This window comes from Lissotriton helveticus, chromosome 1_1 (assembly GCF_964261635.1).
Source record: "Lissotriton helveticus chromosome 1_1, aLisHel1.1, whole genome shotgun sequence".
NCBI classification, from domain to species: Eukaryota; Metazoa; Chordata; class Amphibia; order Caudata; family Salamandridae; genus Lissotriton; species Lissotriton helveticus.
Genome location: NC_136057.1, coordinates 1,601,259,564 through 1,601,285,674, shown reverse-complemented (window position 1 = coordinate 1,601,285,674; position 26,111 = coordinate 1,601,259,564). Strand labels below are relative to the sequence as shown.

General features: G+C 47.1%; 1 protein-coding gene across 2 annotated transcripts in view; it reads left to right on the top strand.

The window, feature by feature from the left end:
* Nucleotides 1-26,111, top strand: part of LOC144773630 (cell division cycle-associated protein 7-like) — a 65,814-nt gene that overhangs the window by 9,005 nt on the left and 30,698 nt on the right. For both annotated transcript variants that reach the window (XM_078658787.1, XM_078658780.1), the window contains exons 5-7: nucleotides 8,284-8,454; nucleotides 9,409-9,552; nucleotides 10,105-10,254. In XM_078658787.1, coding sequence (XP_078514913.1) covers nucleotides 8,284-8,454; nucleotides 9,409-9,552; nucleotides 10,105-10,254 — 465 coding nt within the window. The remainder of the gene's footprint in view (nucleotides 1-8,283; nucleotides 8,455-9,408; nucleotides 9,553-10,104; nucleotides 10,255-26,111) is intronic.

Here is a 26,111-nt window from a genome sequence, read left to right as displayed (position 1 = left end):
CTTGCATTTTGCATCAGATAGTCCATAAATCCAGGTTTTTAGGAGTTTTTTATAGATTTTTTCTGATGGTGATGCTCCAAGTTTAGCTGGAAGGGTATTCCAGGCTTTGGCGCCTAGGACTGCCAAGGGTTTAGCACCCTTGGTGGACAGTCGAAACTTGGGTATGGTCATTAGATTAGCTGTGGCTGATCTAAGTTCCCTATTTGGGAGGTATCTGTGAAATTTGGTTGACAGATATTTAGGTCCACACTTGTGGAAGCCTCTGTATGTGATCAGAAGGATCTTGAATAGTATTCGTTTTTGGATGGGTAGCCAGTGCAACGCATTCAGAGCAGCTGATGCGGATGATCTTCTAGGCCATCTCAAGACAAGCCGGGCCGCCGTATTTTGGATCATTTGCAGTTTGTGCAGGGTAGATTTTGCCGCTCCTGCGTACAAACTGTTGCAGTAATCGATTCTCGATGTTATGAGAGCGATTGCAACCGTACGGCGGGCGGCCAGTGGGAGGTAGTCAAAAAACTTTCTGAGGCCCTTGATTATGTTGAAACAGACACCGGCCACTTCTTTAGATTGCTGTTTAAAGGACAGCATATCGTCAAATTTTATACCCAAGTTGCGTGTTGCATTGATGGTATTGGGGGGGGGGGGGGGGGGTTCTGTGTCTAAAGGCCAGCATGTACGAGGGGAAAAGATGTTGTTTTTCCCAAAGGGCATGATCTCTGTTTTCGCAGAGTTGCACTTGAGATGGTTATTGTGCATCCATCCAAAAGTCGCAGATAGGCAATCTTTTAATATCTGTTCGGCCTTCCCTGTATCCTCATCTAAGACCAGGACCAGTTGGGTGTCGTCCGCATATGCAACCGTGGTTACACTATGTGTGGCAATTAGGTTGATCAATGGTGCCATATACAGATTGAACAAGGTAGGGCTCAAGCTAGAGCCCTGGGGCACCCCTGACCTAACCTCCTTCTCCTCTGAGTAGAAGTATCCCAATTTGGTTATCTGTTTTCTGTGGAGCAGAACATTTTTGAACCATTTCAACACGGTGCCCCCAATGCCTGCCTCAGTTAGGCGATGTAGTAAGATGGTGTGGGACACCGTGTCGAATGCTGCAGATAAATCCAGAAGAATTAGGACTGCCTTCTTCCCCTGGTCAAGAGCCGCTCTTATGGTTTCTGTCGTTGACAGGAGTGCTGTTTCTGTAGAGTGGTTGGCTCTAAAACCTGCCTGGTTTGGATGTAGTATATTGTTTGTTTCTAGAAATGAGGAAAGCTGTTTATTTACCAGGGTTTCGGCACATTTGCATAAGGCGGGGAGTTGTGAGATGGGTCTCAGGTTAGTTAAAACGGATGAATCATGTAATGGTTTATTTTGTAGGGGTTTTACTATCGCCGTCTTCCATGTGCTGGGGATTTCCCCCGACTGGAGTGAGGCGTTTATTATGGTATTAATCATGGGGTTAACCTCATTTTTAATTTCATGGAGTAGTGCAGGAGGGCAGGGATCAAGTGGTGATCCTGATTTAATTTTTGACATTGTATGAGATATCTCATGCAGATCAATTGTAGTAAAAGTATTCCATCTGATTTTATCTGGGTTGGTTTCTAGAGTTAGATTGTCATTATTTGCAATCACTTCAGGAAAGTGTTTTGTGATAACTATTTTTTGTTCAAAATAATCTGCGATTTCATTGCAGAAACTCTGTGATGGAGGGATTTCCTGTGACAGAAACCCTGGGTCTCTAAAGCTTTTTACCACGCGAAAAATCTCTTTTTGGTTATTCTGAGATGTATCTATTTTGTTTGTAAAATAGTTTATTTTAGTTCGTTTAATTTGCGCATGATAGTTTCGTCTAGCAGTTTTGTACTTATCTTGGTCTTCTTTTTTATAATGTTTACGCCATGTACGTTCGAACTTGCGTACTGTGCGTAATGTCTCTTTAAGATCTTTTGTGTACCAGGGGGCAGAGATTTTCCGTTGTTTAGATTGTGATTTAGTTGCTCCTCCCGAGGTTATTTTTTCTCCTATGGTTTTCATCCATTTTTCATAGTTAAGATTATCAGAAAACACATTGTCAGTGGTCAAAGGTTTGTTTTCTCTAACCCATATGGGTAGATCTGGATGTTCAATTATTTTTGTCCAGCAAGGAGTTATTTTCTGAGGTCTAGGTCCATTCGGTTGGGTTTTGTTAGTTTCCCTTGTTGGAAGATGAAATGGTATAAAACTATGGTCAGTCCACGTCTGAGGCAAAGGGGTAGATACATTGATGGTCTCAAGATTAGAACAGACGCAGTCTAAGGTATGGCCCGCTATGTGTGTGGGGTCTTTTGTAAAAATCTTTAGTCCAAGCATCTGCATGATATCTTTAAAGCATTGTGCATTTGGGTCTGTCATATTGTCAAGGTGAATGTTTATATCTCCCAGTACTGTGAAGTTAGCTGCTTTAAGCGTCAAAGCAGTGATTACTTCCCCCATGCTATCCAGAAAACCATCCATTTGTCCTGGGGGGCGGTAGATTAATGCTCCAGAGTGGGCCTGTATATTGAAGGCTAAGCTTTCTGCACCTTTAATATCTTATAACTCAGAAATGCTGCACGTGAGTGTCTCACGGTGTATTATAGCAATTCCCCCTCTATGTATCGGTCTGTCGAGTCTTTGTATCTTATAACCAGCTGGTAGTGCACAGGTAATATCAGGATTTGACCATTCTCTTAGCCATGTCTCTGTAATCATAAGACAATCCAGATTGTTCTCTGCGAGTAGGTCATATATGTGCAGGGCATTCTTGCACATGGAGCGTGCATTTATTAGTCCACCTGTAATAGTTTTTATATATACTTTTAGGGGAGGTCTTAACATAGGGTTGTAATGTCAATTTACACATCATACATGTAATAGGTCCTAGCCATTTATCAACCTCTATGAAATGGTTGCATTGTTTAGCGGTGGAGTTAAGAGACAGAAATGTATCTCTAGTTACCTGTTCAGATGGCATTTTGAGCAGGTACAGCAGCCCCCAGCCCGTCCTTAGCGCGGACGGGCGCAGACGGGCTGGACTTCGGCGCGCTTCCGGCGCGCCCGCTGATCGCGTCCGCTGCGCGGGGGGAACACCGTATGCTTTTATACACGAGGCTGGAAGTCTAGAGCGCTGGGGCAGTGACTACGCCCAATATGTCTGCCAATAATGCTGCCTCTCACTCAGCACCTTAGTCGGCTGGGTGTGGGGTGATTCTAGCGTGTTTGGCTGTCTATTTACAGCGTTTCTCTAAGGACAGTGCTCCTTGTGAAAATACAAACACTTTGCGGCACAAATTATAATTTTTAAAATAAAACAGTTTTAAAAAACAAGCAAACAGTTTTAGGTGAAAATGCTTTGCAGCTCAATGCTAACCCCCGGCTTCCGCCTCAGGGGAGTGAAATTGCAGTGGGTCTGTGGTCGTGTCTGGAAAAGTGAAGACAGGTGACAAGAAGAATTTGGGTGCACCATCTCTGGTGTTTTCGTGAGCCCCTGCGGGCGGTGTGAGTTGAGATGGACTTTGCACAAAGGTGTTATTTTGGATAAGTTACATTTTAAATGCCCACAATTTGGACAGCCTTTTGTTGGAAATCTGTTTTAATGGCTCATCTGGAATTTTATTTATATGCTAATGAAGCTGGACGTGTATGGTGAGGCTATTTTTTCACTTTTTTTTATTCTGTTTATTCTCAACACACTACAATGCGCATTTTAACTGTCACTTTGTACTTCTAAAATTGTACGCGAGCCACATATCACGCGTGAGGCTTACCTGTTTGTGACAGATGTGAGAATCTACACCGGAGAACTTCCGGACCTCGATAAATAACGGTGCTGCTCAGTGATGCATTTTGTGCACAGGAGCCACCCGACAAAGCGTGATTAGTGTGCCCCCATTTTGTCTTTATTTCTACTAGGGATTATGATCCTGCATCCAGGACATTTAGCCAACACTGCTTCCAGCACCTTTTGCCAACCATGTACATTCTGCAAGAGTGGTTTCAATAAAGTTTATTGAAGCTTAGAGACCACAGGACAATGGCCGAGAGGTTTGTCGGAGTTTTGGGCTCTTAACATCATGTTCTATATCATTTTTCTTAGTGGTGGTTCATAGCATTTTTCCTGTTTTTTCGAGTGCAGCGTAGAGTTGTTAAATCTTGTCTACGTGCATTTCTGTTTTTCACTGCTTAGTGTTTTGCCGCCACCTAGTGTCAAGTTGGAATGAGATTTTCATATAGTAAAAATGAATTTCCAGTACATTTAACTTAAATCTAGCAACTCTGGTGAGAGGTCACTCACCGGCGAGGGTTTATGTTTATTATCTTGAAAATATTTTATGCATTTGTTCTGAAAGTTTTTGCTGCATAACAATTTGTGATACATTTGTGATGCTACATTTAGTCAAATTGAAGCACTGTAGTTTCTCATAGGAGTTTATTTGTGCTGCATGTGGTTTGCTTCTGTACGTGATTAGTCACGTTGTGACTCAAATGTCTGTGTATAGGGGGTGTCCGTCTCACCTATGTATTTAGTATTGGGTTTTAGTCCCATATACTGTGTTTGGGGGTGGTAGTCCCACCTATGTTTCTAGAAATGGGTATTAGTCCCATAGTAATGGGTCAGTACCACCTATATTATTAGTAATTGTTGCAGGGGTGAGTCCCTGTGTGCATAAGACGCACTGTGCTGCACAGGTTTTGTTGCAGGGTCTTTACCTTGCTTGCCTCCTCATATTGGAGAGCTTTCACGTTTTATGTCACTGTTTGTTCCTTAGTTACTAGTGGGGGCAGGACTTTGGGTATTGTCCTTTTTGTCGTCAATACATAATGATTTTACATTTGGTGTCCCTTATTTTAGCTTGGGGCAGGACAGTGGGTTTGTCCCTCTAGTCCACATTTATATACACGTTGTTCCCTGTTTGGGGTGGGGCCAGGACGTTTGGTACTAGTCCCTTCTGGCCGTATTGACTTTTCTCCTTACATGGGGAGATTACATTTTTACGTCTACTCCATTTTTTTTTTCTTCATTCGAGAAGGGGATGGGTATTGTATCAGTCTTTTTTTAGTCTTCTGTTCCTTTCCCTTTAAAGGTGTTTTCTGCCATCCCTGGGCTTTAGATTCCTCTTTATGCAATGTTTTTCCTCGTCCCGGGGTTGTGAACTATTTATTCTTGCTGCAATTGAATGTTTCTAGTTTTACGCGGTTTTTATTTTTATGCTTTGTTTACGTTCTATCAATCTTCTGTCATTCGGGAAGAGTTATGTAGTATCCTTATGTTATGCATTGCCTCTCCCATGTTTCCCTGTCTGCTCAGCCTGTGAGTGTTCTGAATGGGATGTTTGCTGTGTGGGCTATGAGTGAAATGCTTGGGTGACTGAATGAGAGATGACATTTGATGGGTGGGGCTGAGCAGCTAGCAAGCTGCTCCAGGTGAGGTTTAGGATTTATACCTAGACTTATTCTACCTGTGTACCTGCTTACCTGATACCTGAATAAACCTATGTTGACATCACTCCAGTGTGGTCTCCTGATTATTACACCTCCCCTGCCCATCTCCCCAGCAATATGTTCCATGCATGCAGACTCCTGTAACATTCCTAATTACAATACATGACTTTGCTTTTTTGTTTCGGTGGTGAGCAGGCAAATACTGTGGCTGCCACCACGCTCGCAGCCTCCCTCCTGGGTAATGTTGGGCCCACCCATGCTTAAGATGAAACACCTGGCTGAGTGAGGTCTTCCTGCTCACTTCAGTTAACAATTAAGTCGTCTCTTACTGCCCTTCCCCCAGTTGCTCATCTTGCATTCTTTTAGCAGAATCCAGTATAATATTCCTTTTATTAAAAGAATATCTGATAGAAAATGGGGCCTAACCACTAACCTACCACAGCACACTTAGCTGGGACCAAAACTGGTTTTAACCAGTCTAATTGTTACCTAAGCTCCACCCTGGGGACCCCCAGCTTATTGAAGGCCAGCTATATCCTGGACTACGCCACTTACCCTAAGCAACCCGGGGGTGGGCATTCTTAACACCACCCCCATGAGCTCACATTGTTACACAGCTATATGTGGAGAGGGATTTTGAAACTTCATTCCTGGAGGTGATTGCGTATTGGCTGAATTGTCACCTTCGAAACCATGAAACCTGGTGTACTGGGTTTATAATTTTTTTTATCGACACTGGTTTAGTATAAATATGGTAATCTCAGTTAAGTGCTCTATTTTTAACTAGCATGTGGTCTGCATATGGCATCTAGACAATTGAGTTTCTTTTATAAGGGTATTACCAAAATTAATATTTTGCTTTATCCAGAGCAAACAGTGCTCCATGACACTCCCCACACATCCAAGACATTTAGAAAAAATAAAGCTTCATATTTTAGTTGCAGCACCTACATTGCAGTAAATTGCTTGAATAGAAGTATCGCTTCTCTTTGCAAAGTCTTATGTATTCACAATTTAAATTTTAACTGAGTCTAGGACCTTTTTAGTTCGACCAGTGCGGTTACTATAAACATTCCTGACCATATTAAAATGTAAATTGATACTTGTATAGCGCACTACTCACCCGCAAGGGTCTCAAGGCGCTTGTACGAATACCGCTGTGGAACCCATCCTGGCTTTCCCTGTGAGGTGTCCACTCCTGGGCATCCCCAAGGTGGAGGCCAGGCATCCTTAGCGTTGTGGGGGTCGTTGTGGAGATTAAGCAAGCTATTGCCCAGAGTTGCAGAGTGGGACTCCATGATTGGAATAGGCACCGAGGCGAGAATTATCAGGTCCGTGGAATTTTGAGCTCAAGACCCGCCGAGGCGGGGAATTTAACCCTAGTCCCAGGCCAGACCTCTGCATCAGGGTCTGCCGCTCTAACCATTGAGCCACACTTCTCCTGAGCCTTGTACTCTTGAGAACCTCCCTTGCTTCTATTTATGCAGGTCCGCAGGTCCAATCTGGCCTTATAACTACTGCTTTTGTAGCTGCTGTAGACAAAAAATGATTACCATTCCACCCAAATTTCAGTTTCAGTCGACATCCCCTTTGCATCTTCTAAATCGAGGGTTAAATGGTTCTTGTCAATAATAACCAGTTATACACTGATCTTATTGATCCACTCCCTGGAGCGATATATTAATTTATTATTTTGTGGCACATACGTCAGTGGCTGTCTCCCAGTTTACTCTGTCCTACCCTTCTGCTACTGAGATGGATGTCACAACAATGACTGATGAGAATTGTAGTTATGTCATTATTCCTTGTCCAGCAGACATTTTGTCTAGGAATGGTGGAGTGAATAGCAGGAATTTAATAGAACCGCCTTGTTTCCTTCATCCGTGCCTCCTTGTGCTCTGATTTAGTGTATGGGACTAATAGATGGCAGGTTTCAGTAGCTTCACCATTGCTGTTTCAAAGTCAACTAGGCCATCCATGGGGCAGGTGGATGGGTACGGGATAGAACATTTTTTTTCCCTTCGACCAAAGCACATTATGTTCCAGAATTACATCCACAGCTTCCATTGGCTCCAGTAATTTCACAGCAAATAAATACTCCATTTTGCGTTGTATCTAAATGTGTCCTACCTTTCTAATTTATTTTAGACTGCTGTCTGATAAAGGGTGGGTGAGCATCTTAAAGAAAATGATTTAGAGCTCAGCAGGGAAATGTTGCTTCCAGTCACTATACTTAATTTCATAATTTGAAGTGCCCAGTTAAGTTAATGCCTTGTTTATTTCTAGAGAATTTCAGTGTCTGCCTGTTGGCAGTCCTATCTAGCGGTGACCCCTGTCCTCCTCATCTTACCCTCTTTAGCCTGAATACTGTTGGAGTTCTTTTCCATATGCTTGATCTCTGTCCATGAAGTTGTAGTTTTAATCAAACAGCCTGCTATGTGGCAAAGTTCCCCACCCCTCGTGTGCCAGTCAATGATAGGATGGTTGGAAAAACTTCTAGCAATAAGATCATTATGGAGCATTGTTATTGATCACTTAACGTACAGACAAAAAAGAATTGCTGTAGCTTTTGTGGCCTTTTGTCCTAGCCCGTCTTGTAGAGCAAAATAGTGTTAAGTAGAATTCTATCTTTTATATTTTTTTGAGACCGTATTTTAGATTTCTGTTATGAGTGAGGTAAGCATGGACTGTCCATTTGTGAACGCAATCCAGTTTCCTGCAGTTCTTGTGGGAATGTCTGAATAAGGAGGGGGCTACAATTCTTGGGTATCTTTGCAAGGTCATGTTCTGTTTCTTAGGGACTATGATTATCTGTTTCAGAAACCTAAGCGCCCACCTAGAGCCTCGTTGGCCAATCAAGAAGTGCGGAAGAACCCAGAGCGTGCCAGTAGGCGCCAGACCAGATCAATGGGTGGAGTTGAGCCATTGTCTCCTAAAAAGGACCAGAGGCAGCGGCTCATGAAGAGTCTAGAGTATGATCTACTGGAAGAGGTATTTACTACAAAATCTAGATGGCCATTGGGCAGGGAAAGTTCGATAGAATTTTAAGCTCCCTGGAAGGGTAGCTTTTGAAATGGACCAGTCATAAACTGCAACAAATGTCCTTGGATACATTGGGCAGTTCAGTGCATTTAAATTGACAACCCATTAACCCCCAGATGCATCAAGCATCCATTTTGGGATTCCTTATTAGCGAAAAATAAGGTATCGCTAATAAGGAATAGCAAAATGTTATGCAAGAAGAAATCACTTTAAAAATAGCCATTTCTTAAAATTCGTTAATTGCGATTTCGCAAGTTGCGAGTCGCAATTAAGGAATACCTCCCCATTCATTCCTATGGGCCTCTGAAGGGGAAGAATTTTCAATTTGCGAATCGCAAAATGAGATTGTGATTTCAAGGGTGCGGGGGTGTCCAGAGGACACCCTGTTGCACCCTTGAATTTGATCTGTGCACATACGTTGCACACACATGCCCTTAGGGCATGTGTGCGCAACATGAAACTTTGAAAAATGCACTTAAGTGCATTTTTCAAAGTTTTTGCAAATTACCATGAAGTTGTACTTCATGGTAATATGTGAGCCCTATTAGCGCAATCGCTATTTTTTAAACTTTATAGCATTTAAGGAATCTCAATTTGAGATTCCTTAAATGCAAGTAATCGCAATTTAGCGAATTCTCAATTTGCGATTTTTGTATTTGGGATGATGCATCGCAAATGCAAAAATACCGTCGCAAAGGGGCAGATTCTGAGAATCTGCCCCTTTGCGAGCGGTTTTTAGCTTCATGCATCTGGGCCATAGTCTCTAAACATTTTTGATCAAAATTAACATGCATGTTCATTTGGATATAGGCAAATGCAGAAGCTTTTATTATGTAGGTGAGAATGAAACGATGTCCTATTTAGAAAACTGAAGAGTGTGATTTCCATCCTATTCTCCAACAGGAAGAAGCACCAAAGAAGAGAAGGTCTATTAGGCCTAGTGCTCTGACTATACCACACGTGGTGAGGCCAGTGTCGGAAATTACACAAGAAGAGCTAGATAATATTGCTTCTTCAGTGCGAGACAAAATCTACCACAGTGTTCATGTGAGTAAATGCAGACCATGTCATCCTGCAAGTGTACTTGAACCATCACAGGGTCTCTCTATGGTGTACCTGGTTCAAGGGAGAAAAGTCCTGAATACTTTATTAAGCACTAACCATGCACTGACTTGAGGCAGAAGAGCAGTTCATGTTGGGTATTGGTTGGAATCTACATGTAGACTTAGAACAATTGATTCTACCCATTAGGCACTCCATTAAATTTGCTTCAAAATTTAAATACTTTAATTGTGATCTGCTCTTGTAACGAAACGTTTGCACCCTTGAGGTAATTTAAGCATCTTGTAGGTTTTGCATGGTGTGGTGGTAAATGGAGGAAAAGAAAATTGAAACGATACAGTGACCGAATTGAGTCTAAGTAGTACAGGTCTGACTGGTTAATTGCAGTCTGCCCCCGTTGTTTTTCTGTGCAGCATCCTGTCTGGTCACTTGGTTTTGTTCTTACAAGATGGAACGAGGTGTATTGTGCCTGCTCATCTCATTTGGTGTCACTCACCAGGCCCTTTTTGTCTTGTTTCGGTCCCTACTGTCCTGTAGGGTTCCACCTGCCATCAGTGCCGTCAGAAGACCACCGACACCAAAACCAACTGTAGGAACCAAGAATGTCAGGGCATACGGGGCCAGTTCTGCGCTCCTTGCCTGCGAAATCGTTATGGTGAAGAGGTGCGGGATGCTCTCCTCAATCCAGTGAGTAATTTACTGCTCCTATGTTGTGTACTCCAATTTAGGCCCAGTGTTCCACCTTTGATAATGTAATTAAGCAATTATGCCAATGACACTTACACAGGATACAACTCTTGTCAGTTCAATGTGCGCAACCAGCATTTACACAAACTGTGTCCAGGTTTGTGATACAAAGGGTACTAGAGTGGCTTTTTTTAACAGATTATGTAACTCCTTTTTACACCATTGACGAGTGAGCACGCATGCAATCATGGCTACTTATTTGTGGTTCTGTCCTCTTATTCACTTGTACTTTAGCAGTTGGTCAGCAGCAGTGAACTGCAAGAGGGGCAAATCCTACAATGAAGTGGTGTCTAGTACAATTGCAGTGAGGCCAGATTCATGCCGAGTGTTAATTGATCTGCATAATGAAAATTTGCCTAGCTGTAGTAAAGCTAAGTTTCTCAATTCTAGGTGAGGATTTCCCATGAATATTAGGGAAATAGAGTTTGAGGAGCAGTCCTTTCACGCTGTCTGCACTCCAGATCCCAGATGGTCCTTCAACGCTGTCCATTCTTCCTCTTTCTTTGCGCAAACCATTCCTTGTCGGACATCACGCCTTGTGTTTGCCTATTTTTTCAAGAAACGATGAATCCATTGTCAGAGAACCATACCGGAACGAGCTAAGTTGCTGAATAACACCAGAAAGCACTACATATACGACCAAAGCCGGTAAATAAGCATGCACCACATTTTAAGTAAACTCTTAAATCAATTACTTGCTCCAAAACGTGGAGGGTCCACGTCTTCAGAGGTCATTGGGCGGGATAATTCTCTCCTCTGTCCTTAATAGAACTGAAACTTACCTTTACTACAGCTAGGCACATTTTCATTCAATGTCTGGACCGGAGGCTCAGATTATGCCAGTTCAATGCTAGTGAACCACCAACTGAGCTACTTCTAACACTGGCCGTAAAATAAAACCTCTTAAAGGTAGAGTCTGGAAGACCTAATGCGAGCTACCGATTGGTCCTCAAACGTGCTCCGATAGAACGCCTTTGTGGCCATCGCCCCTCTTGCTGAGTGGACGCCAAACTTCTTCGTATCGATACCCGCCTCATGCATCACCCAACAGCCCCATCTGGCTATGGTTGGGATGAGACCTCTCTGTACAGTGTCCTTAGAGCAATGAGCAGTTGCTTCTCGCTGACTCTTCAGTCAATTTTTCATAAGCTCGGAGGCACTGCACCACACAGTTTGGGGGGAGTCTGGGAAAGCTGGAGTATGGGGAAGTCCCTAGTATTACATTTGGTCTTTCTACTTACCGTAAAGGAGACCCCCTCCGGGGAAAACGCCGTAGCCGAAATGTTGACGGCTCTCGCTTTAGACGCGACTGCAAGACACCAGGCATAACAACATCGCCTATTTGGCTGTCAGCTCTTTGGGGGACGAAAACCTGTTCAGTTGTCAGGAATGCAAGATTCAACACTGGGTTAACATCCCATAGAACAGAATATCGCAGCTCCTGCGGGATTGACAGGCGAATCCCCCCTGAGGAGCCTACACACACACAAACTGGTGTTCCCCCCTGCCCCCCACCGGAGCACTGTGAGCGGGGGAATGGCCCGCTGAAATCGCTCAACAGAGTATTGATGGAACAGTAGTCCAAGCAGTCCTCCGCTAAACTTGCTAGGAAGTTGAGGATGTGGACTACATCTGATCCCATGGGATCAACACTCCGTCACATAAACAGACTATGTAATCTGATCCATGCGGACCGGTATCTCTTGGTCGTGCCGTCTGCCCATGCTATGGCGAGTAACGTCTCCGTCTGTCCCTTTAGTGCAAGGGGCTTGGAAAAATGGCCTGAATCTGAGGAGAGGAGGCCTACAGGCGGGCCAGCTGATGCAGTGAAATGCGTGACCACCAAAGTTTGTGTTGTAATGTACCTTTCTCAATGCACTCTCCCTACATAAGTTCTCTGCCTTGCTGCTCAGCCTATGATGAGGTCCTATAGAATGTTGAGTGGGTTTGTATGTGGAGAGTCAGTTGGTGTGGATGGGCTGAGCAGCGAGGAGGCTGCTCCTGGTGGGCCACTTTAAAGGATCTGACTTGCATCTGATTATCTGTAACTAAGAAGTGATATTAAGAATAAAGCAGAGATCCTATTCAGCATCACTTGGTCTATGCATATTTCATCTTTGTAACACTGGCGACGATTTAAAGAACCTGCGTGCTACTGAAATGGACTTTTGGAATTAGAGAACTAAAGGAACTTCAAGTAAGTGAATTACAACTTGTGGATTTGAAGAAACTTGGCACCCCATATGCCCCACCAGTGACCCTGTCAACGGTCGTCCATAACTAAATTGTGCCAGTTTGTTTGCCTGTCTATTGCCTTGGAAGACTTCTGCTACATTTTTTTTGCTACCTGCCAACTTGTTATACTGATTCAGAGATGCAGAGGATGACCATATCTCTGAAATCTGTTCTTATCATTGTGTGGTGTTGAAGAGCCCTGCTGTTTTCGGTTTTGGTCTGACTCGTACCCGATCTTTTGGCTGTTGGTTGTGAGGCATAGATCAAGTTCCGGCGTTTGATTCACAGTTAGTCTAAAGAGCAGGTCACCTGTTTGGTTTGCTATCCAGCCGAGTACCAAAAAAGGGATGCAAGACTGTGAGGTTGGAATTGCCTGAGCGGAGGAGTTTTTATTTTTGGCTGAATTTACACTGCGGCATACATCAATTGGCGATTGTATCTTGATGCCAATTTTAAGCGCGTTTTATTCAACTGACTTAACTGTGATGAAGGAGTTCAAAAATGAGAAGCGTGTCGTGTACAGCACGCGCAATCTTACCTGCTCCTCGAAAAACTGTGGTCCTCGTGTATCTTCTCCTACATTCTGGGCTGTGCGCTGTGGATTCCTGTTCTGCCTGCAGCGACGTGCCGAGAGCCACCCGACGCGCCGTCGTCTACGTGCCGCCATGTTGAGTTTGAAGTTTTGTTATTGTCCGCTACAATTGCCTTTGCGCTTTCATCCTGGACAGCACAACTTCTTCAAGGATTGTCGGTGGCATTTTTCAGCAGCGGCTGGTTCAGGGCGCTATTGGAATAGCTGTGCTTTTATCCACGGATACCAGGGGACAAGCAGAGACATAGACACATGGACGATTGCGTTTTCCTTTCACCTGTTATAAAAGGGACTGGTGAGCCTAGAGTGAGAAGTCGTTCACCGGTCACTGACTGTTTTGCTAATCTTCTCTAGTATGAAGCTCCGTGTGTTTGCTTCTGTATACTGTGGTGATTTGTGGAGCAAGTGTGTGCTTTTATCCGGGTTAGCATCCTACCACTCCCTCTGGGGAGGTTTTGTGGGCAGACAGTACGTTTTTTTTATGGTGGGAGGTATAGCTTGGCGAGCATGCAATGCTCCAGTTTTATTCTTAACTGAAAGGGTTTTGGGGTCTGATTGGTGTATTGATTATTGGGAAGTTAACCTACTATTAGCTGTACGTTGTGCAGGTGGTAATATCGTTGTTTTTTTTGTCAGCTTGTTTTTTTTGTGTGTGTTTTTAAGTGTCTCGTGTAGCGGAGTTAGTGTACACTGTCCAGAGTTTCACAGGGAGTTTTCGGTGCCTTATTATGGAATTTCTTAGGAACTAATGGTGTTTCCTGCTGAGCTTTAAGAATACCCACTGTATGTTATAAGTGTGTCTTGACTGCACATTTGCGCTAGATTTTCTGATATTTCAAGTTTTGCCCAGTTTGTCTAGGTTTCAGGGTTAACTGGGCTTGTCATGGGTTATGTATGTCCATTACTGTGCGTTACTGGTACGCACGTGGGAAGTTTACCTCTTGTGTAGATTCTCCTATTGATTTTGTTGATACTCTGTATGTGGTTAATGCCTCAAGGAGGTGTTTGGACTGTGCCTTTTGGCTGTTCATGTTGGGTTTTGAGATACCCAAAATATGTTTGACTTGGGTTAAAGAAACCCATATTATGTTGACCCATAATGTTTGCTTTGGGTTAAGGGATAACCTGGATTTACTTTGGATTAAAAAAAAATATATCTTAGTTTTTTTGTGTTTTTTGGGATTGTATTACCCTGTCTTGGTATGGGCGGAGTCTTATTCCTCTTCTTTGAGGTAGACCTGTTCTGCCATTAGTTTGTGCAGTTGAGGGTTGTAGATCCCTGTTCTGCCACAGTTTTGTGCTGGATTAGTATGTGGCGCATTGGGTACTTTGTGAAGTGTGACACTATTGTACCCGCGGTTTGGGGTGTGAGTTATGTGGATAGTATCCACTAGTTTTTTAGTTTTTAAGAATGGATTTATTTATCTTGCATTTTTGTTGTTTGTGATCATTATGAAGGGGAGATGTGTGTAGTAATCTTAGTTATTTCATGCATCCTCCTTTACCCTCATTTGCAACTTTCATGCATTTGATCGTTATGATCATTATAGCAAGGGGGTGATGTATAATTTTGTTATTACATCCTCCTTTGCTGAAACGTGTGTTTTATCACCTTCACACTTTTTAATGTTTCATTGCTATAAAGGGGGAGATGTGTTGTAATGTACCTCTTTCTCAATGCACTCTCCCTACAGAAGTTCTCTGCCTTGCTGCTCAGCCTATGATGAGGTCCTATAGAATGTTGAGTGGGTTTGTGTGTGTGGAGAGTGTCAGTTGGTGTGGATGGGCTGAGCAGCGAGGAGGCTGCTCCTGGTGGGGCACTTTAAAAGATCTAACTTGCATCTGATTATCTGTAACTAAGAAGTGATCTTAAGAATAAAGCAGAGATCCTATTCAACATCACTTGGTCTATGCATATTTCATCTTTGTAACAGTTTGGCAACTCGTTCCTGATCTTTGCCACTTTCCGGGCCGGAAGACTTATGGTCGATGAAACGTAATCTATCGTGAATCCTAAAAAGGTTGCGCACTGGACTGGGGCTAAGAGGATTTCTTCTTGTTTATGACTAATCCCAACCTCTGAAGGAGATTGACCGCTGTCTCCAAGTGGCTGGCCAGCTTTCTAGGAAACCTTCAGGAGCAGCATATTGTCTCTGTAGACTATCATCCAGATGCCCAGGGCTGTTAGAAACTCCACAGCTGGCTTGAGGACCTTTGTGAAGCACCACGGAGCCAAGGATAGCCCGAAAGGCAGAGTGGTGAACTCAAACCTGGCCTTCCAATCTGAACTGGAGTGAACTCCGATGAGGGTAGATGGGGACTGTCAGATATGCATCCTTTAGGTCCAGGCGGACCATCCAATCGTGTGGCCTCGGCATGTCAGAGGAGGTGAATGCCCTCCATTTTGAAGTGGCGATACACACCCACTCATTGAAATGTTGAGTTGATAACTGTTCTCTGACCCCCATCGGCTTTGTTAACCAGGAAAATGTTGCTGAGAACCACCAGGGTGCTCCTCTGCACAACGTATCTCTCCTTTCTGGATAAGGGCTGAGACCTCCTCGCGTATCCGCTCCGTGTCTCATTGGGGAAAATGAAATGGGGAGGGCCGGGTCACCTGATGCAGACTGCCATGGAACTCTAGCTGGAAGCCTTGCACCGTCTGTAGCGCCCAAGCATCACTCATGAGTGAAGCCCAGGCCAGGAAGAAGAGCGCTAAGCAACCGCCACACCCCAAGCGCAGGCGAGATGATGGGTGCGCTCTTACCTTTTCCAGTCTTGTTGGATTAGTCCGTGAAGCCTCCATGACCGCGAAACTTCTGTTCTCTGGTGGGGTAGTAAGTGTTGTAACTGGAGTTATCCTGATACTGCCCATGTCCGGAGCCTTGTCCCTGGTCAGGCTTTGAGGAGAACCGGCTGGCCAAGCAGCCCCTGCCACGACCAGCCTCCTCAAAAACCCAAGGGGCGGAGACTCTCCGAATATTGGACTGGGCCTTGTCCAGTGAGGTGAATGTCGCCAAAAACTTGCCAAGTTCCTTGACTAATGGGTCCCCGAACAAGCCACCCTGGGCCTCCGAGGAAGCCAGCCCCCCAATTTGGGGTCCACCTTTATCAAGCGAGGACGCAGTCTCTGGTCGAGAGTGCACAATTAGCGTTCCCCAAGAACACAATGGCTCGCTGACCCCAACCTGAAAGCACCTCTGGGGAAATCAATGTGCCTTAGGCCTTCGCCTCCTCAGCCATATCTAGGATTTTAGTCACCGGACCTACCGCATCCAAAAGCTTGTCCTGGCCAGGGGAGTCTCCAGTGTCCAGGGGGTTAGGCGAGGCCGTAAGTGGTGGGGTCTGGAAAACTGTCAGCAAGGGCCGTGGGGGAGCCTGCGCCAGGAAAACCTGTTTCAAACAATTGAACAAGTCCACCCAGGGTTACACTAGTTCTTTGGGGGGGAGGGATGGGGCGTCCTCTTGGGATAAGTGTTGGGAACTTTGGGGGCGCTGGCGTGGGGTTAGCCCATTTGGCGCACTCCTTCGCAATCTGCACCGAGAGGCGCTGTGCCAAGGCCTGATTTACAGCCCTATAAATGGGAGTCCTCCACTTCCTGAGAAGTCATCGTCCCAAGGGAGGTAGGCCAAAGGGTCCTCCTCCTGGAACTGATCCTGCTCTGATTGCATGGCCCTGAGACCTTCAGGAAACCCACAGGACTTAAGAGGCAGGGTAGTGCTGGGAAGCACTAATTCACACACCATGTCACCAGATTCAGCTGGGAGGAAACCCAGACATATTTGGATGGCCAAAGGCGCACAATTTGCAGGCAGAGCCCTGGGATAAAATAACCCTATACAATCATTGGGCAGCCACCCGACCCAATGTCCCACACAGCACCACTAGGCGCCTGTACGACCCCTTGGTGTTCACAGATGCAATACAGACTCCTACAGGGGTGTATAATGTAAAACGGGGAAATACTGACCCACTTAGGGTGTTGCTAGGGTGGCAGGGGGCACGGCTGGACTCTGAAGGGCAGCGCTTGTCAGGACTCACCACTGCCTGACTCTCGCTGCCCATAGAGCACAATGCCCTTGGGGATGGGAGGACTTCACTGCTCTGCTAATTGGGCAAATAAGTTTGGTTTTGCATAAGGTACACAAATGTGTCTCCCGCGACTTACAGGGATCTGTGAAAAACAGAATCATTACAAAGCGCAATACAAATGCAGCACAATATCACAATTGCAACCCCTACAGCGGAGAAACAAGAAAAATCTAATTTGCTGCTGAGTAGCGAAGGAAGAGTAGATAGTGTGGAAGGACCATCTGGGGTCTGGAGTGCAGAAAGCGTGAAAGGACTGCTACTAAAACTCTTTATTTCTCTGCTGTTCATGAGAACCTAGTTTTGTTTAAAAAATGGCTGCTGTGGAAAAAAGCGACGGAAGAAGTCCGAATCTGAGCTTCTGGTACTGACATTGAATTAAAATGTATATTCAATACACTTAAGGGGAGCCTGTTAATATAGCTGGTGCTTATCCTTAAAATTCTGGCATTGATCTAGTCTTCATGAATCTGTGTTGAGCACATCTGTTAAGTGTTAAGAATGTTATTGCTGACATTTCCGAAGTGGTATGACAACCGGATGTAGTCAATGATGCTGTTCTAGATGTGGGTACAAGTGTGACTTGACTGGATGTGTGTAAGTAAGCATTCCTGCGTTTGATTATGATCTGACTCTTGTTATAAATGTCAGTGGCTATGTAGAAGAGTGCAACCGTGCTGTAAAGCTGCAGTGTGGTTGAACTTGTACTAGTGCCATACCATTGGCTGTTTTTAATGAGACTATCAGTGCTGCTGTAACTGGGTCTTTATGATACTTTGGAAATCCCCCAGAGATTGTGAATGGCCCCCAAAATTCTCTCCCATTTAGCAGGTGGCACTTGCCACTGTGGTGGTAGAGTAGTTATAAAGCTATTGGAAGCCTACACAGCTATTTTGTGTGTGCGCTCGTTATGCTAGCTGAGCTTGCTATTGCTAACTGCTTCTAAATGCTCGCAGGGTCTCTGCTTTCCTTGCTGAATGCGATGTTTGTCCACCTGTATTGTGGCATTTGTATTGCACTTTACCCTTCCTCTATACCCCCTTACCTTAAAGAGCACTATGGGAGGGTGTCCAACTAAGTAGGTACTTGTTTTTGGTTAATAGTGTAGCCTAATAGCAGTAAGTTTGCTTTGCGATTTAAAGTAGTGCTCCACATTGTAGGTATTTTTAAGCATAACCTAAATCTGGAAGCTAGCCGCATTTGCTTATACTTCCATACTTATGTTCTGGCGACTTGGTGAGGGGTTTCTCCAGTTAAGTGGATGTGTGGGCTGGTGACCTAGTTTAAATAGTGTTTGAAGAAGATCGTCAAAGTATGGGGGAATGTGAAAAGGCTACTAGGTCTAGGTCGATATTCCTACTATACCCCCGTGCCACAGAACACGGATCTCCCAGAGGTATTTCATGATGGCTGTCTGCGGAGATTGATTGACTCCGGGGTCAGACAGCTCGGATGCTTTTTCACTGCCAATGGCATCAAATCGTATGAGGAGTTAAAATCAGATTTCAATATTGCTAATAGGGATTTTTTTTTAATTTCTTCAGGTTAGAGATTTCCTATTAAAGAAAGGGGGCGGCCGTATTAAATTCCAAACCTGCCAAGCCATAGAGAATCTGTGTAGAGGAACTCTTCCCAGAATTGGTGAGATCCATGAAGGGCTGAATGCATCACTACCAGATGGTATGGACAAGCATGTGCTGGCATGGCAAACTAAACTTGGCATTGCCTCCCGAGCTTCTCTCGAATCATACGAAATGTCACTCACCTGCTTAATGTCCATGAAACTTCAAGCACAATCTTATAAAACTTTTTTTTCATTATACTATAATCCGTATAAAATCTCAAAATGGGTGACCTGCCTCAGGATACCCCCGCGCCGCACGGCCACCAGCTGCTGCGTGTGCTCCTCGCCCCACTGCTGCTCGCAGAGCCTGCCTCGCTGACCCGGACCCTCTGCCTCGCTGATACGGCCCTCGCCGTATCTGCGTGTGCTATCTATCTTGGTCCCCATCTGTGCCGTATATCTCAGTTTGTCTGTTTATTTCCCCATTTGTGCCATTGAACACCAGTTTGTTTTCACATCTGTGCTGTCTTAATCTTTCCTCCCAAATCTTGTTAATCGCATTGCTTTGTTTCCCCAATGCTGTATTGTGTTACTGCCCGCCCCGCTTCCCGCCGCCGTGCTCGCGGCCACGCCCCCTTTTTCTTCTGTGCCCTTTCCGCTCCTGCCTCCCAGCTGCTCCTCCCTCCCACGTCGCCATAAATGGCGACCGCGCAGTGGGCGCGCCGATTGTGCACCGAAGGCACGCCAAAGGTAAGCCCGTCTGCGCCCGTCCGCGCCTGGACCCCTGGCCCCCGCCGACTATGCAAGTCGACCCGACAGACCTACGACGCCGCTGCCCTCAACGCTCTCAATGCCGGCCGGAACCCCGACTGCTGCCGAGCCACCCCGAAACGCTTCCACAGACCCTTCACCTGCACAACCTGCAAGTTCACCTGCCTCCGAACATGCACCGCGCCCGCAAAGCCAAACCCCAGCAGCGATCTCAAGTGCATCCTGCTCAACACCCGCTCCATCCACAGACACGTCGTCGAACTCTGGAACCTGCTCGACACAACATCACCAGACGTCGCGTTCCTCACTGAAACTTGGATGAACGCCTCCTCAGCCCCCGACATCGCCATCGCTATCCCGGATGGATACAAGATCATCAGGAGGGACCGCGTAAACCAGACCGGAGGAGGCATCGCCATCGTCCACAAGAACACCATCCGCATCACGACCGACGACATCTTCACCGCCGCCGAACACCTCCACTTCCAGATTCACACCGACCCAAAGACGACCCTCAGAGGCACCCTTATCTACAAACCCCCGGGACCACGCACACAATTCAGCGAAGACATCACGGACTTCATCAGCCCACACGCCCTCCCCTCCGCCGACTACATCCTCCTAGGGGACCTCAACTTCCACCTGGAGAACAAGGACCGCAACACCGCCGCCCTGCTGGACAACCTCGCAAACCTCGGACTCAAGCAACTGGTCAACACCCCCACCCACTACGCTGGCCACACGCTTGACTCAGTCTTCTCATCCAGCAAGCACATCACCTTCAGCCACTCCACCGGACTTCACTGGACCGACCACAGTTGCGTCCACTTCAGATTCAGAAAAACCACAACCCACCACCACCCGCAACAGGTCCCTCACAGAAGCTGGAGCAAGATCACCGCCGACCAGCTCACCACCTCCCTCAGCCAGAACCCACCTGCCAGCACACCGGACCCCAACGAAGCAGCCCGCAACTTCACGCAGTGGCTGACCGCCTGCGCCGACGACCTCGCACCACTGAAGAACCCTCCAAGCAGACCCAGAAGCAAGAAGGCCGCCTGGTTCACCGACTAACTCAAGGACTCCAAGAAGAACTGCCGCACCATCGAGAGCCTGGCTCCGGAACCAGACCACAGACAACATGACCGCCCTCAAACACGCCACCCGCAAGCACCACCAGCTCATCCGCACCACCAAGAAGAAATCACTGAAGGATCGACTGGACAACAACGCCCACGACAGCAAGGAACTCTTCAGCATCGTCAAGGAGTTCTCCAATCCTAGCACCGGCAACAACGACATCACCCCCTCACAAGATCTCTGCGACTCCCTCGCCTCGTTCTTCCACCGCAAGATTGCCGACATCCACAACAGCTTCGGCACACCATCCTCGCACCCAACCGCCGAACCAACACACCCCACCACGACCCTCCGCACCTGGACCGCAGTGACCACCGAAGACACAGCCCGCACGATGAACACATCCACTCCGGATCCCCGACTGACCCCTGCCCCCACCACGTCTTCAACAAGGCCGGCTCCACCATCGCACCGCAACTCCGAGACGTCATCAACACCTCCTTCGACACCGCCACCTTCCCGGAGAGCTGGAAGCATGCCGAGCTCAGCGCCCTACTGAAGAAACCAACAGCGGACCCCACCGACCTCAAACTTCCGCCCCATCTCGCTCCTCCCTTTTCCTGCCAAAGTCATCGAGAAGATCAACACAGCTTGCCGCCTTCCTCAAGACGAATGGATCCCTCGACCCCTCGCAGTCCGGTTTCAGAGCCAACCACAGCACCGAGACCGCCCTCATCGCAGCCACCGACGACATCCGCGCCCTTCTCGACAACGGGGAAACAGCGGCCCTCATCCTCCTGGACCTCTCCGCAGCATTCGACACGGTCTGCCACCGCACCCTAGTCCAACGCCTCAGCAACACTGGCATCCAAGAGAAGGCATTGAAGTGGATCACCTCGTTCCTCGCGGGAAGAACAGAGTCTGCCTCCCCCCGTTTCGTTCCGAGGCCACCGGAGTCATCTGCGGCGTCCCGCAAGGATCTTCACTCAGCCCCAACGTCTACATGAGACCTCTTGCAGCCATCGCACGCCAACACAACCTCAACATCATCTCATACGCCGACGACACCCAGCTGATCCTCTCCCTCACCAGAGACCCCGACACCGCCAGAACCAGCCTCCACGAAGGGATGAAGGCCGTCGCCGAGTGGATGAAGAACAGCCGCTTGAAACTGAACTCGGACAAGACTGAAGTCCTCATCCTTGGACCATCACCCTCCGCCTGGGACGACTCCTGGTGGCCCCCAGCCCTGGGCGCCGCCCCCAAGCCGACAGACCACGCACGCAACCTGGGCTTCATCCTGGACTCCTCCCTCTCGATGACCAGACAAGTCAACGCCGTCTCCTCTTCATGCTTTCACACCCTCCGCATGCTCCGCAAGATCTTCCGATGGATCCCGATCGAAACCAGGAAGACTGTCACCCAGGCCCTCGTCACCAGCCGGCTAGACTACGGACCGCCCTCTACGCCGGAACCACAGCCAAGCTACAGAAAAGACTGCAGCGCATCCAGAACGCCTCCGCCCGACTCATCCTGGACATCCCTCGACGCAGCCACATCTCAGGCCACCTGAGGAACCTGCACTGGCTCCCCGTCAACAAGAGGATTACGTTCAGGCTCCTCACCCATGCACACATCTCCACAACCTGGGCCCCAAGTACCTCAACCGCCTGACCTTCCACACGCCCACCCTCCAGCTACGGTCCGCCAGCCTCGCCCTCGCCACAGTACCACGCATCCGGAGAGCCACCGCCGGAGGCAGATCTTTCTCCTACCTGGTGGCCAAGACATGGAACTCCCTCCCCATCCACCTTCGGCTGACCCAGGACCACCTCGCCTTCAGGAGACAACTCAAGACCTGGCTGTTCGAGCAGTAGCGGCCCCCCTTCCCCCAAGCGCCTTGAGACCCTCTGGGTGAGTAGCGCGCTATACAAGTGTTTTTGATAGATTGATTGACGGGGAAAGGCACAACAAGCCCACGCGCACTCCCTGCGGCAGACCTCATCCATATGTTTGCCTCATGTAATCTTTTACCCAATCTACTGGGTGAAATATCTGGCTTCCTGTCTGATATTGCTCATGAAAGGATTGACATCACAGCGGTAGAGGTCATGATGGGTACATCTAGCACTGACCACCCTAAACCAATTCAAGGACTGATCTTTGTCGCTATGGCCGTTTTTCGGCTGTGCGTTGCATCAGCCTGGCTAGATCCGATACCACCATCCTTCCTGCAATGGAGGGCTAGGCTGCTGGCGACCTGCAGCCTTGAGGTTGCCATATATGCTGTGCTTTAGTCTCCATTCAGCTGTTGTGGAAGCCAACCAACAAGGGCTGTGGGGGGGTCCACCTTGGAAAGGCAAATGCTGCACACCAACTAAATCAACCAGCATCGCTTATCCACGGGACTTTAGGGTCCATCCAGCGTCTATTCAGCAGCTCACCTGATGATGCAAAGAGCAAAAAAAAAATGTATCTCAGAAATCGTGTTGAAAGAATTAAATTCTCTTTTGGAACTATTGGGGGTAGATGTGTAGGACTAAGGAAAGCCTAAGTGGGACGGTAAGGGCAGGGTGCTGGCCTCAAACCCAAACAGGGAAGGGTTCCACCTATTCACTCTGGAGTAGAAGGGTAATTATGGAGGAAAGGGAGAGGTATGCTGCACTCCAGATGGTGATTCTGGAGAATGAGGGCTTTGGGGGATGGAAAGTAGGTGAGAGATGGTACCCATGTGCTTGGGATTAAGAAGCCAGTGCAGAGTGGTGGTATTCCACGTGAAAATACAAATGCCGGAAACTGAACACTAGCAGCAAATTAAACATAGTAATGAAAGCAAAATAATTATAGATTCAAACAAACAGACCTGTGGGACAGGCTGCTCAGTATTTCAATGAAGCATTTAGGCCCATATGACAAAGTGCCCCAGTTGCATCTTGGTATTACAGAAGGACCCGTAGACACTTGTGCAGGCCCTTTTTAGGTCGAGCAGAGTCTGCTCGAGACCTATTGCTGCCCATATTTGGGAATGTAGACACGAGAGGGGCACGAGCGCAGATTTCACCTCGTGGGCGCGCACGGCGCCGTGCCCCTCTCGTGCCTCATATTCCCATGCGCAAACACACTCACACAGCCACACTCACGCGCACATACACAGCCACAGGCACACACTTCATACACACACACCCCCGCTTAAACGGACCCATGCGCACACACGCACACACACGCGTACACCCACTCCCCCCTCACCGGGCTCTTTCTGCGTGTCCCTCGGCAGCCAGCATTCAGCGTGCAGGGTCCCAGGACGTTCTCTCGGCAGTTCCTTCCTGTTTGTTTGCAGGCCCCGCCCACGTCCCAACGAAGGCTGCCTGACTTCCGCTAGTTGTAGTGTGGTTTTACATCGGAAGTCGGAATGGCATGGTAAAGGCAAGAAGGAATGCATCCAGTGCTTAATTTGTGCTGGTGCGTAGCACCGGTACCTAATTATGAGGGCCGGGTCTACACATGCTGGTGCACGTAATTAATTTATATTAATTTATTTTGCTTCGCTATCACTACGGGACTTGGCAGGGGCAAAGTGTTACTGTTGTACTTTGTTGTGTTCAAGACAGTGTTTAACTACTTCTCTCGTCTGGAGACTCTGCCAGTATGACTTCTTCAAGTTGTCTATGATCAAATTCTGATCTGACTGCTCGCGGCTCACCTCTGTTGATAATGATATGTAAAATGTTGATGCAGTGTCGCCGCCGGCCCAGTGGGCGGGACACTGAGTTGAGCAGGACCGGATATTGGTTCTCTGGGTGGGTGTTGGGGCGGTGTGTGCTAGCGTGCGCAGATTGTTTCAGGTTGTGGATTGCGCAGTGCGCACGCATTCTCCTTATTGCCACTCCCCAGCATACCCCCACAGCTGCACCTAGTACTGAGTTACGTGACCCGGCCGGATGACTTCGGTAAATCAGTTAAACTGCTTTGCAGCAGCCTCAGGCAGTGCACTACAGTATGTCAAGGCCGCCCAGCCCACCAAGAACGAAGCAACCCAGTAAGTAATTTAAGTTTTACTAAACAAAAGAGTAACACCGTACTGATTTTTTGAAGGAGTTCAATTAGTTTACGTAATGTAGTCGCCAGGCCACCACTAATATGCCACCCGTGCAGTGGGTGGCGTGCGTGGCGCCCATGCCAAACCAACCAACACTGCTTTTTGTTTGGGAGCGAGGCGAGCGTGTCTCATCCAGACAAAACGCAGACCCTGACCCTGAACACACCCCTGTGTGAAGTGAAGTGTGAACGTGGGATTTAATCTTATACGGAAGTGCGGCAGCTGGTGCAATACTATAAGCAATTCTGTCTGTTTGGACGCGGCTCCTTTGTTGACCCACTGAACCGTCTTCTGGCTACTGCCTCCTCGAGTAACACTAAATCCTGCACTAAGAAGCGGCACAGAGGTAACTGATGCACTTGTGCTGCCACTGCTCTAAAGCGGAGTGTTGGACCCAGCTTTGGCTAAGTGTATCCAGGTCACAAAGTGAAAAAACAGAATATGAAGAAATGCACTAGACTAGAGAAATGGTCAAATGAGTTATCTGCTAGTCCGTTTCAATTTTGACAAGTAGATGGCATTGCATCCCTCTTGGCACAGCAGAACTTAAGTTTTTAGTCTATGCTCATTACTCGAGGCTCTTGCAATGCCCAAACGGATGGATTATAGAGAAACAATTGCTGCTTCATCAAGCATACAACTTCATGTTGCATGTGAGTCAGGAGCACCCTAAAAGCCAAACTAAGATGCCACTGCTGTGTTCCTGTGGCAGCCATTGTTTCCCCAACTTATCTCAGAAGTAGTTCTGTAAGGTGGTGCTGTGTAATGATACAGGTGGGGGGGGCAGTGATGACCACTGCTCTACGCATTGTCTTGCTGTTTTGCTGTTAAAATGTAGATAGAAACTTTGTTGATCAAAGGAGTAGAGGTCTGGGGTTTTGGGCATACAGAAAGGGTCACCTTATGAGAGTGTTGTGCTTTTTTTATGACAAAATTAGTTGGCATCAGCGGTTGGGGAGGTAGAAAGGGGAATTACCTTGTGGATGTTTGGGAAGCAGAGGATTGAGAAGGTAGGTGTGCGTACCTAAGGGATCAATGCATAGTGGCTGGAGTAGCAAGCATAAGAAAGCAGGCTGCCTGGCTTGTGATGAGGACATTTACAGTTAAGTTTCCAAGGTACCTGGCAGGAAATGCAAAGATGTCTGCATTGCATCAAGTATCAGGTCGGGTTCTGGCTTAGATTTTAGACTAGGTTGGGAAACACATTTAGGGATACTGAAAACTCTGATTTGCTGTGGTGTCTAAGATTATTGGTCCTCGGTGTTCGACGTGTAGGTGCCGGAAACATAAAAAATACTTGTGTTTGGTAACTTTTTCGATACTCTGTCTTCCACGCAGAACAGATGCATGGTAGCAAGAGGGAGGTGAG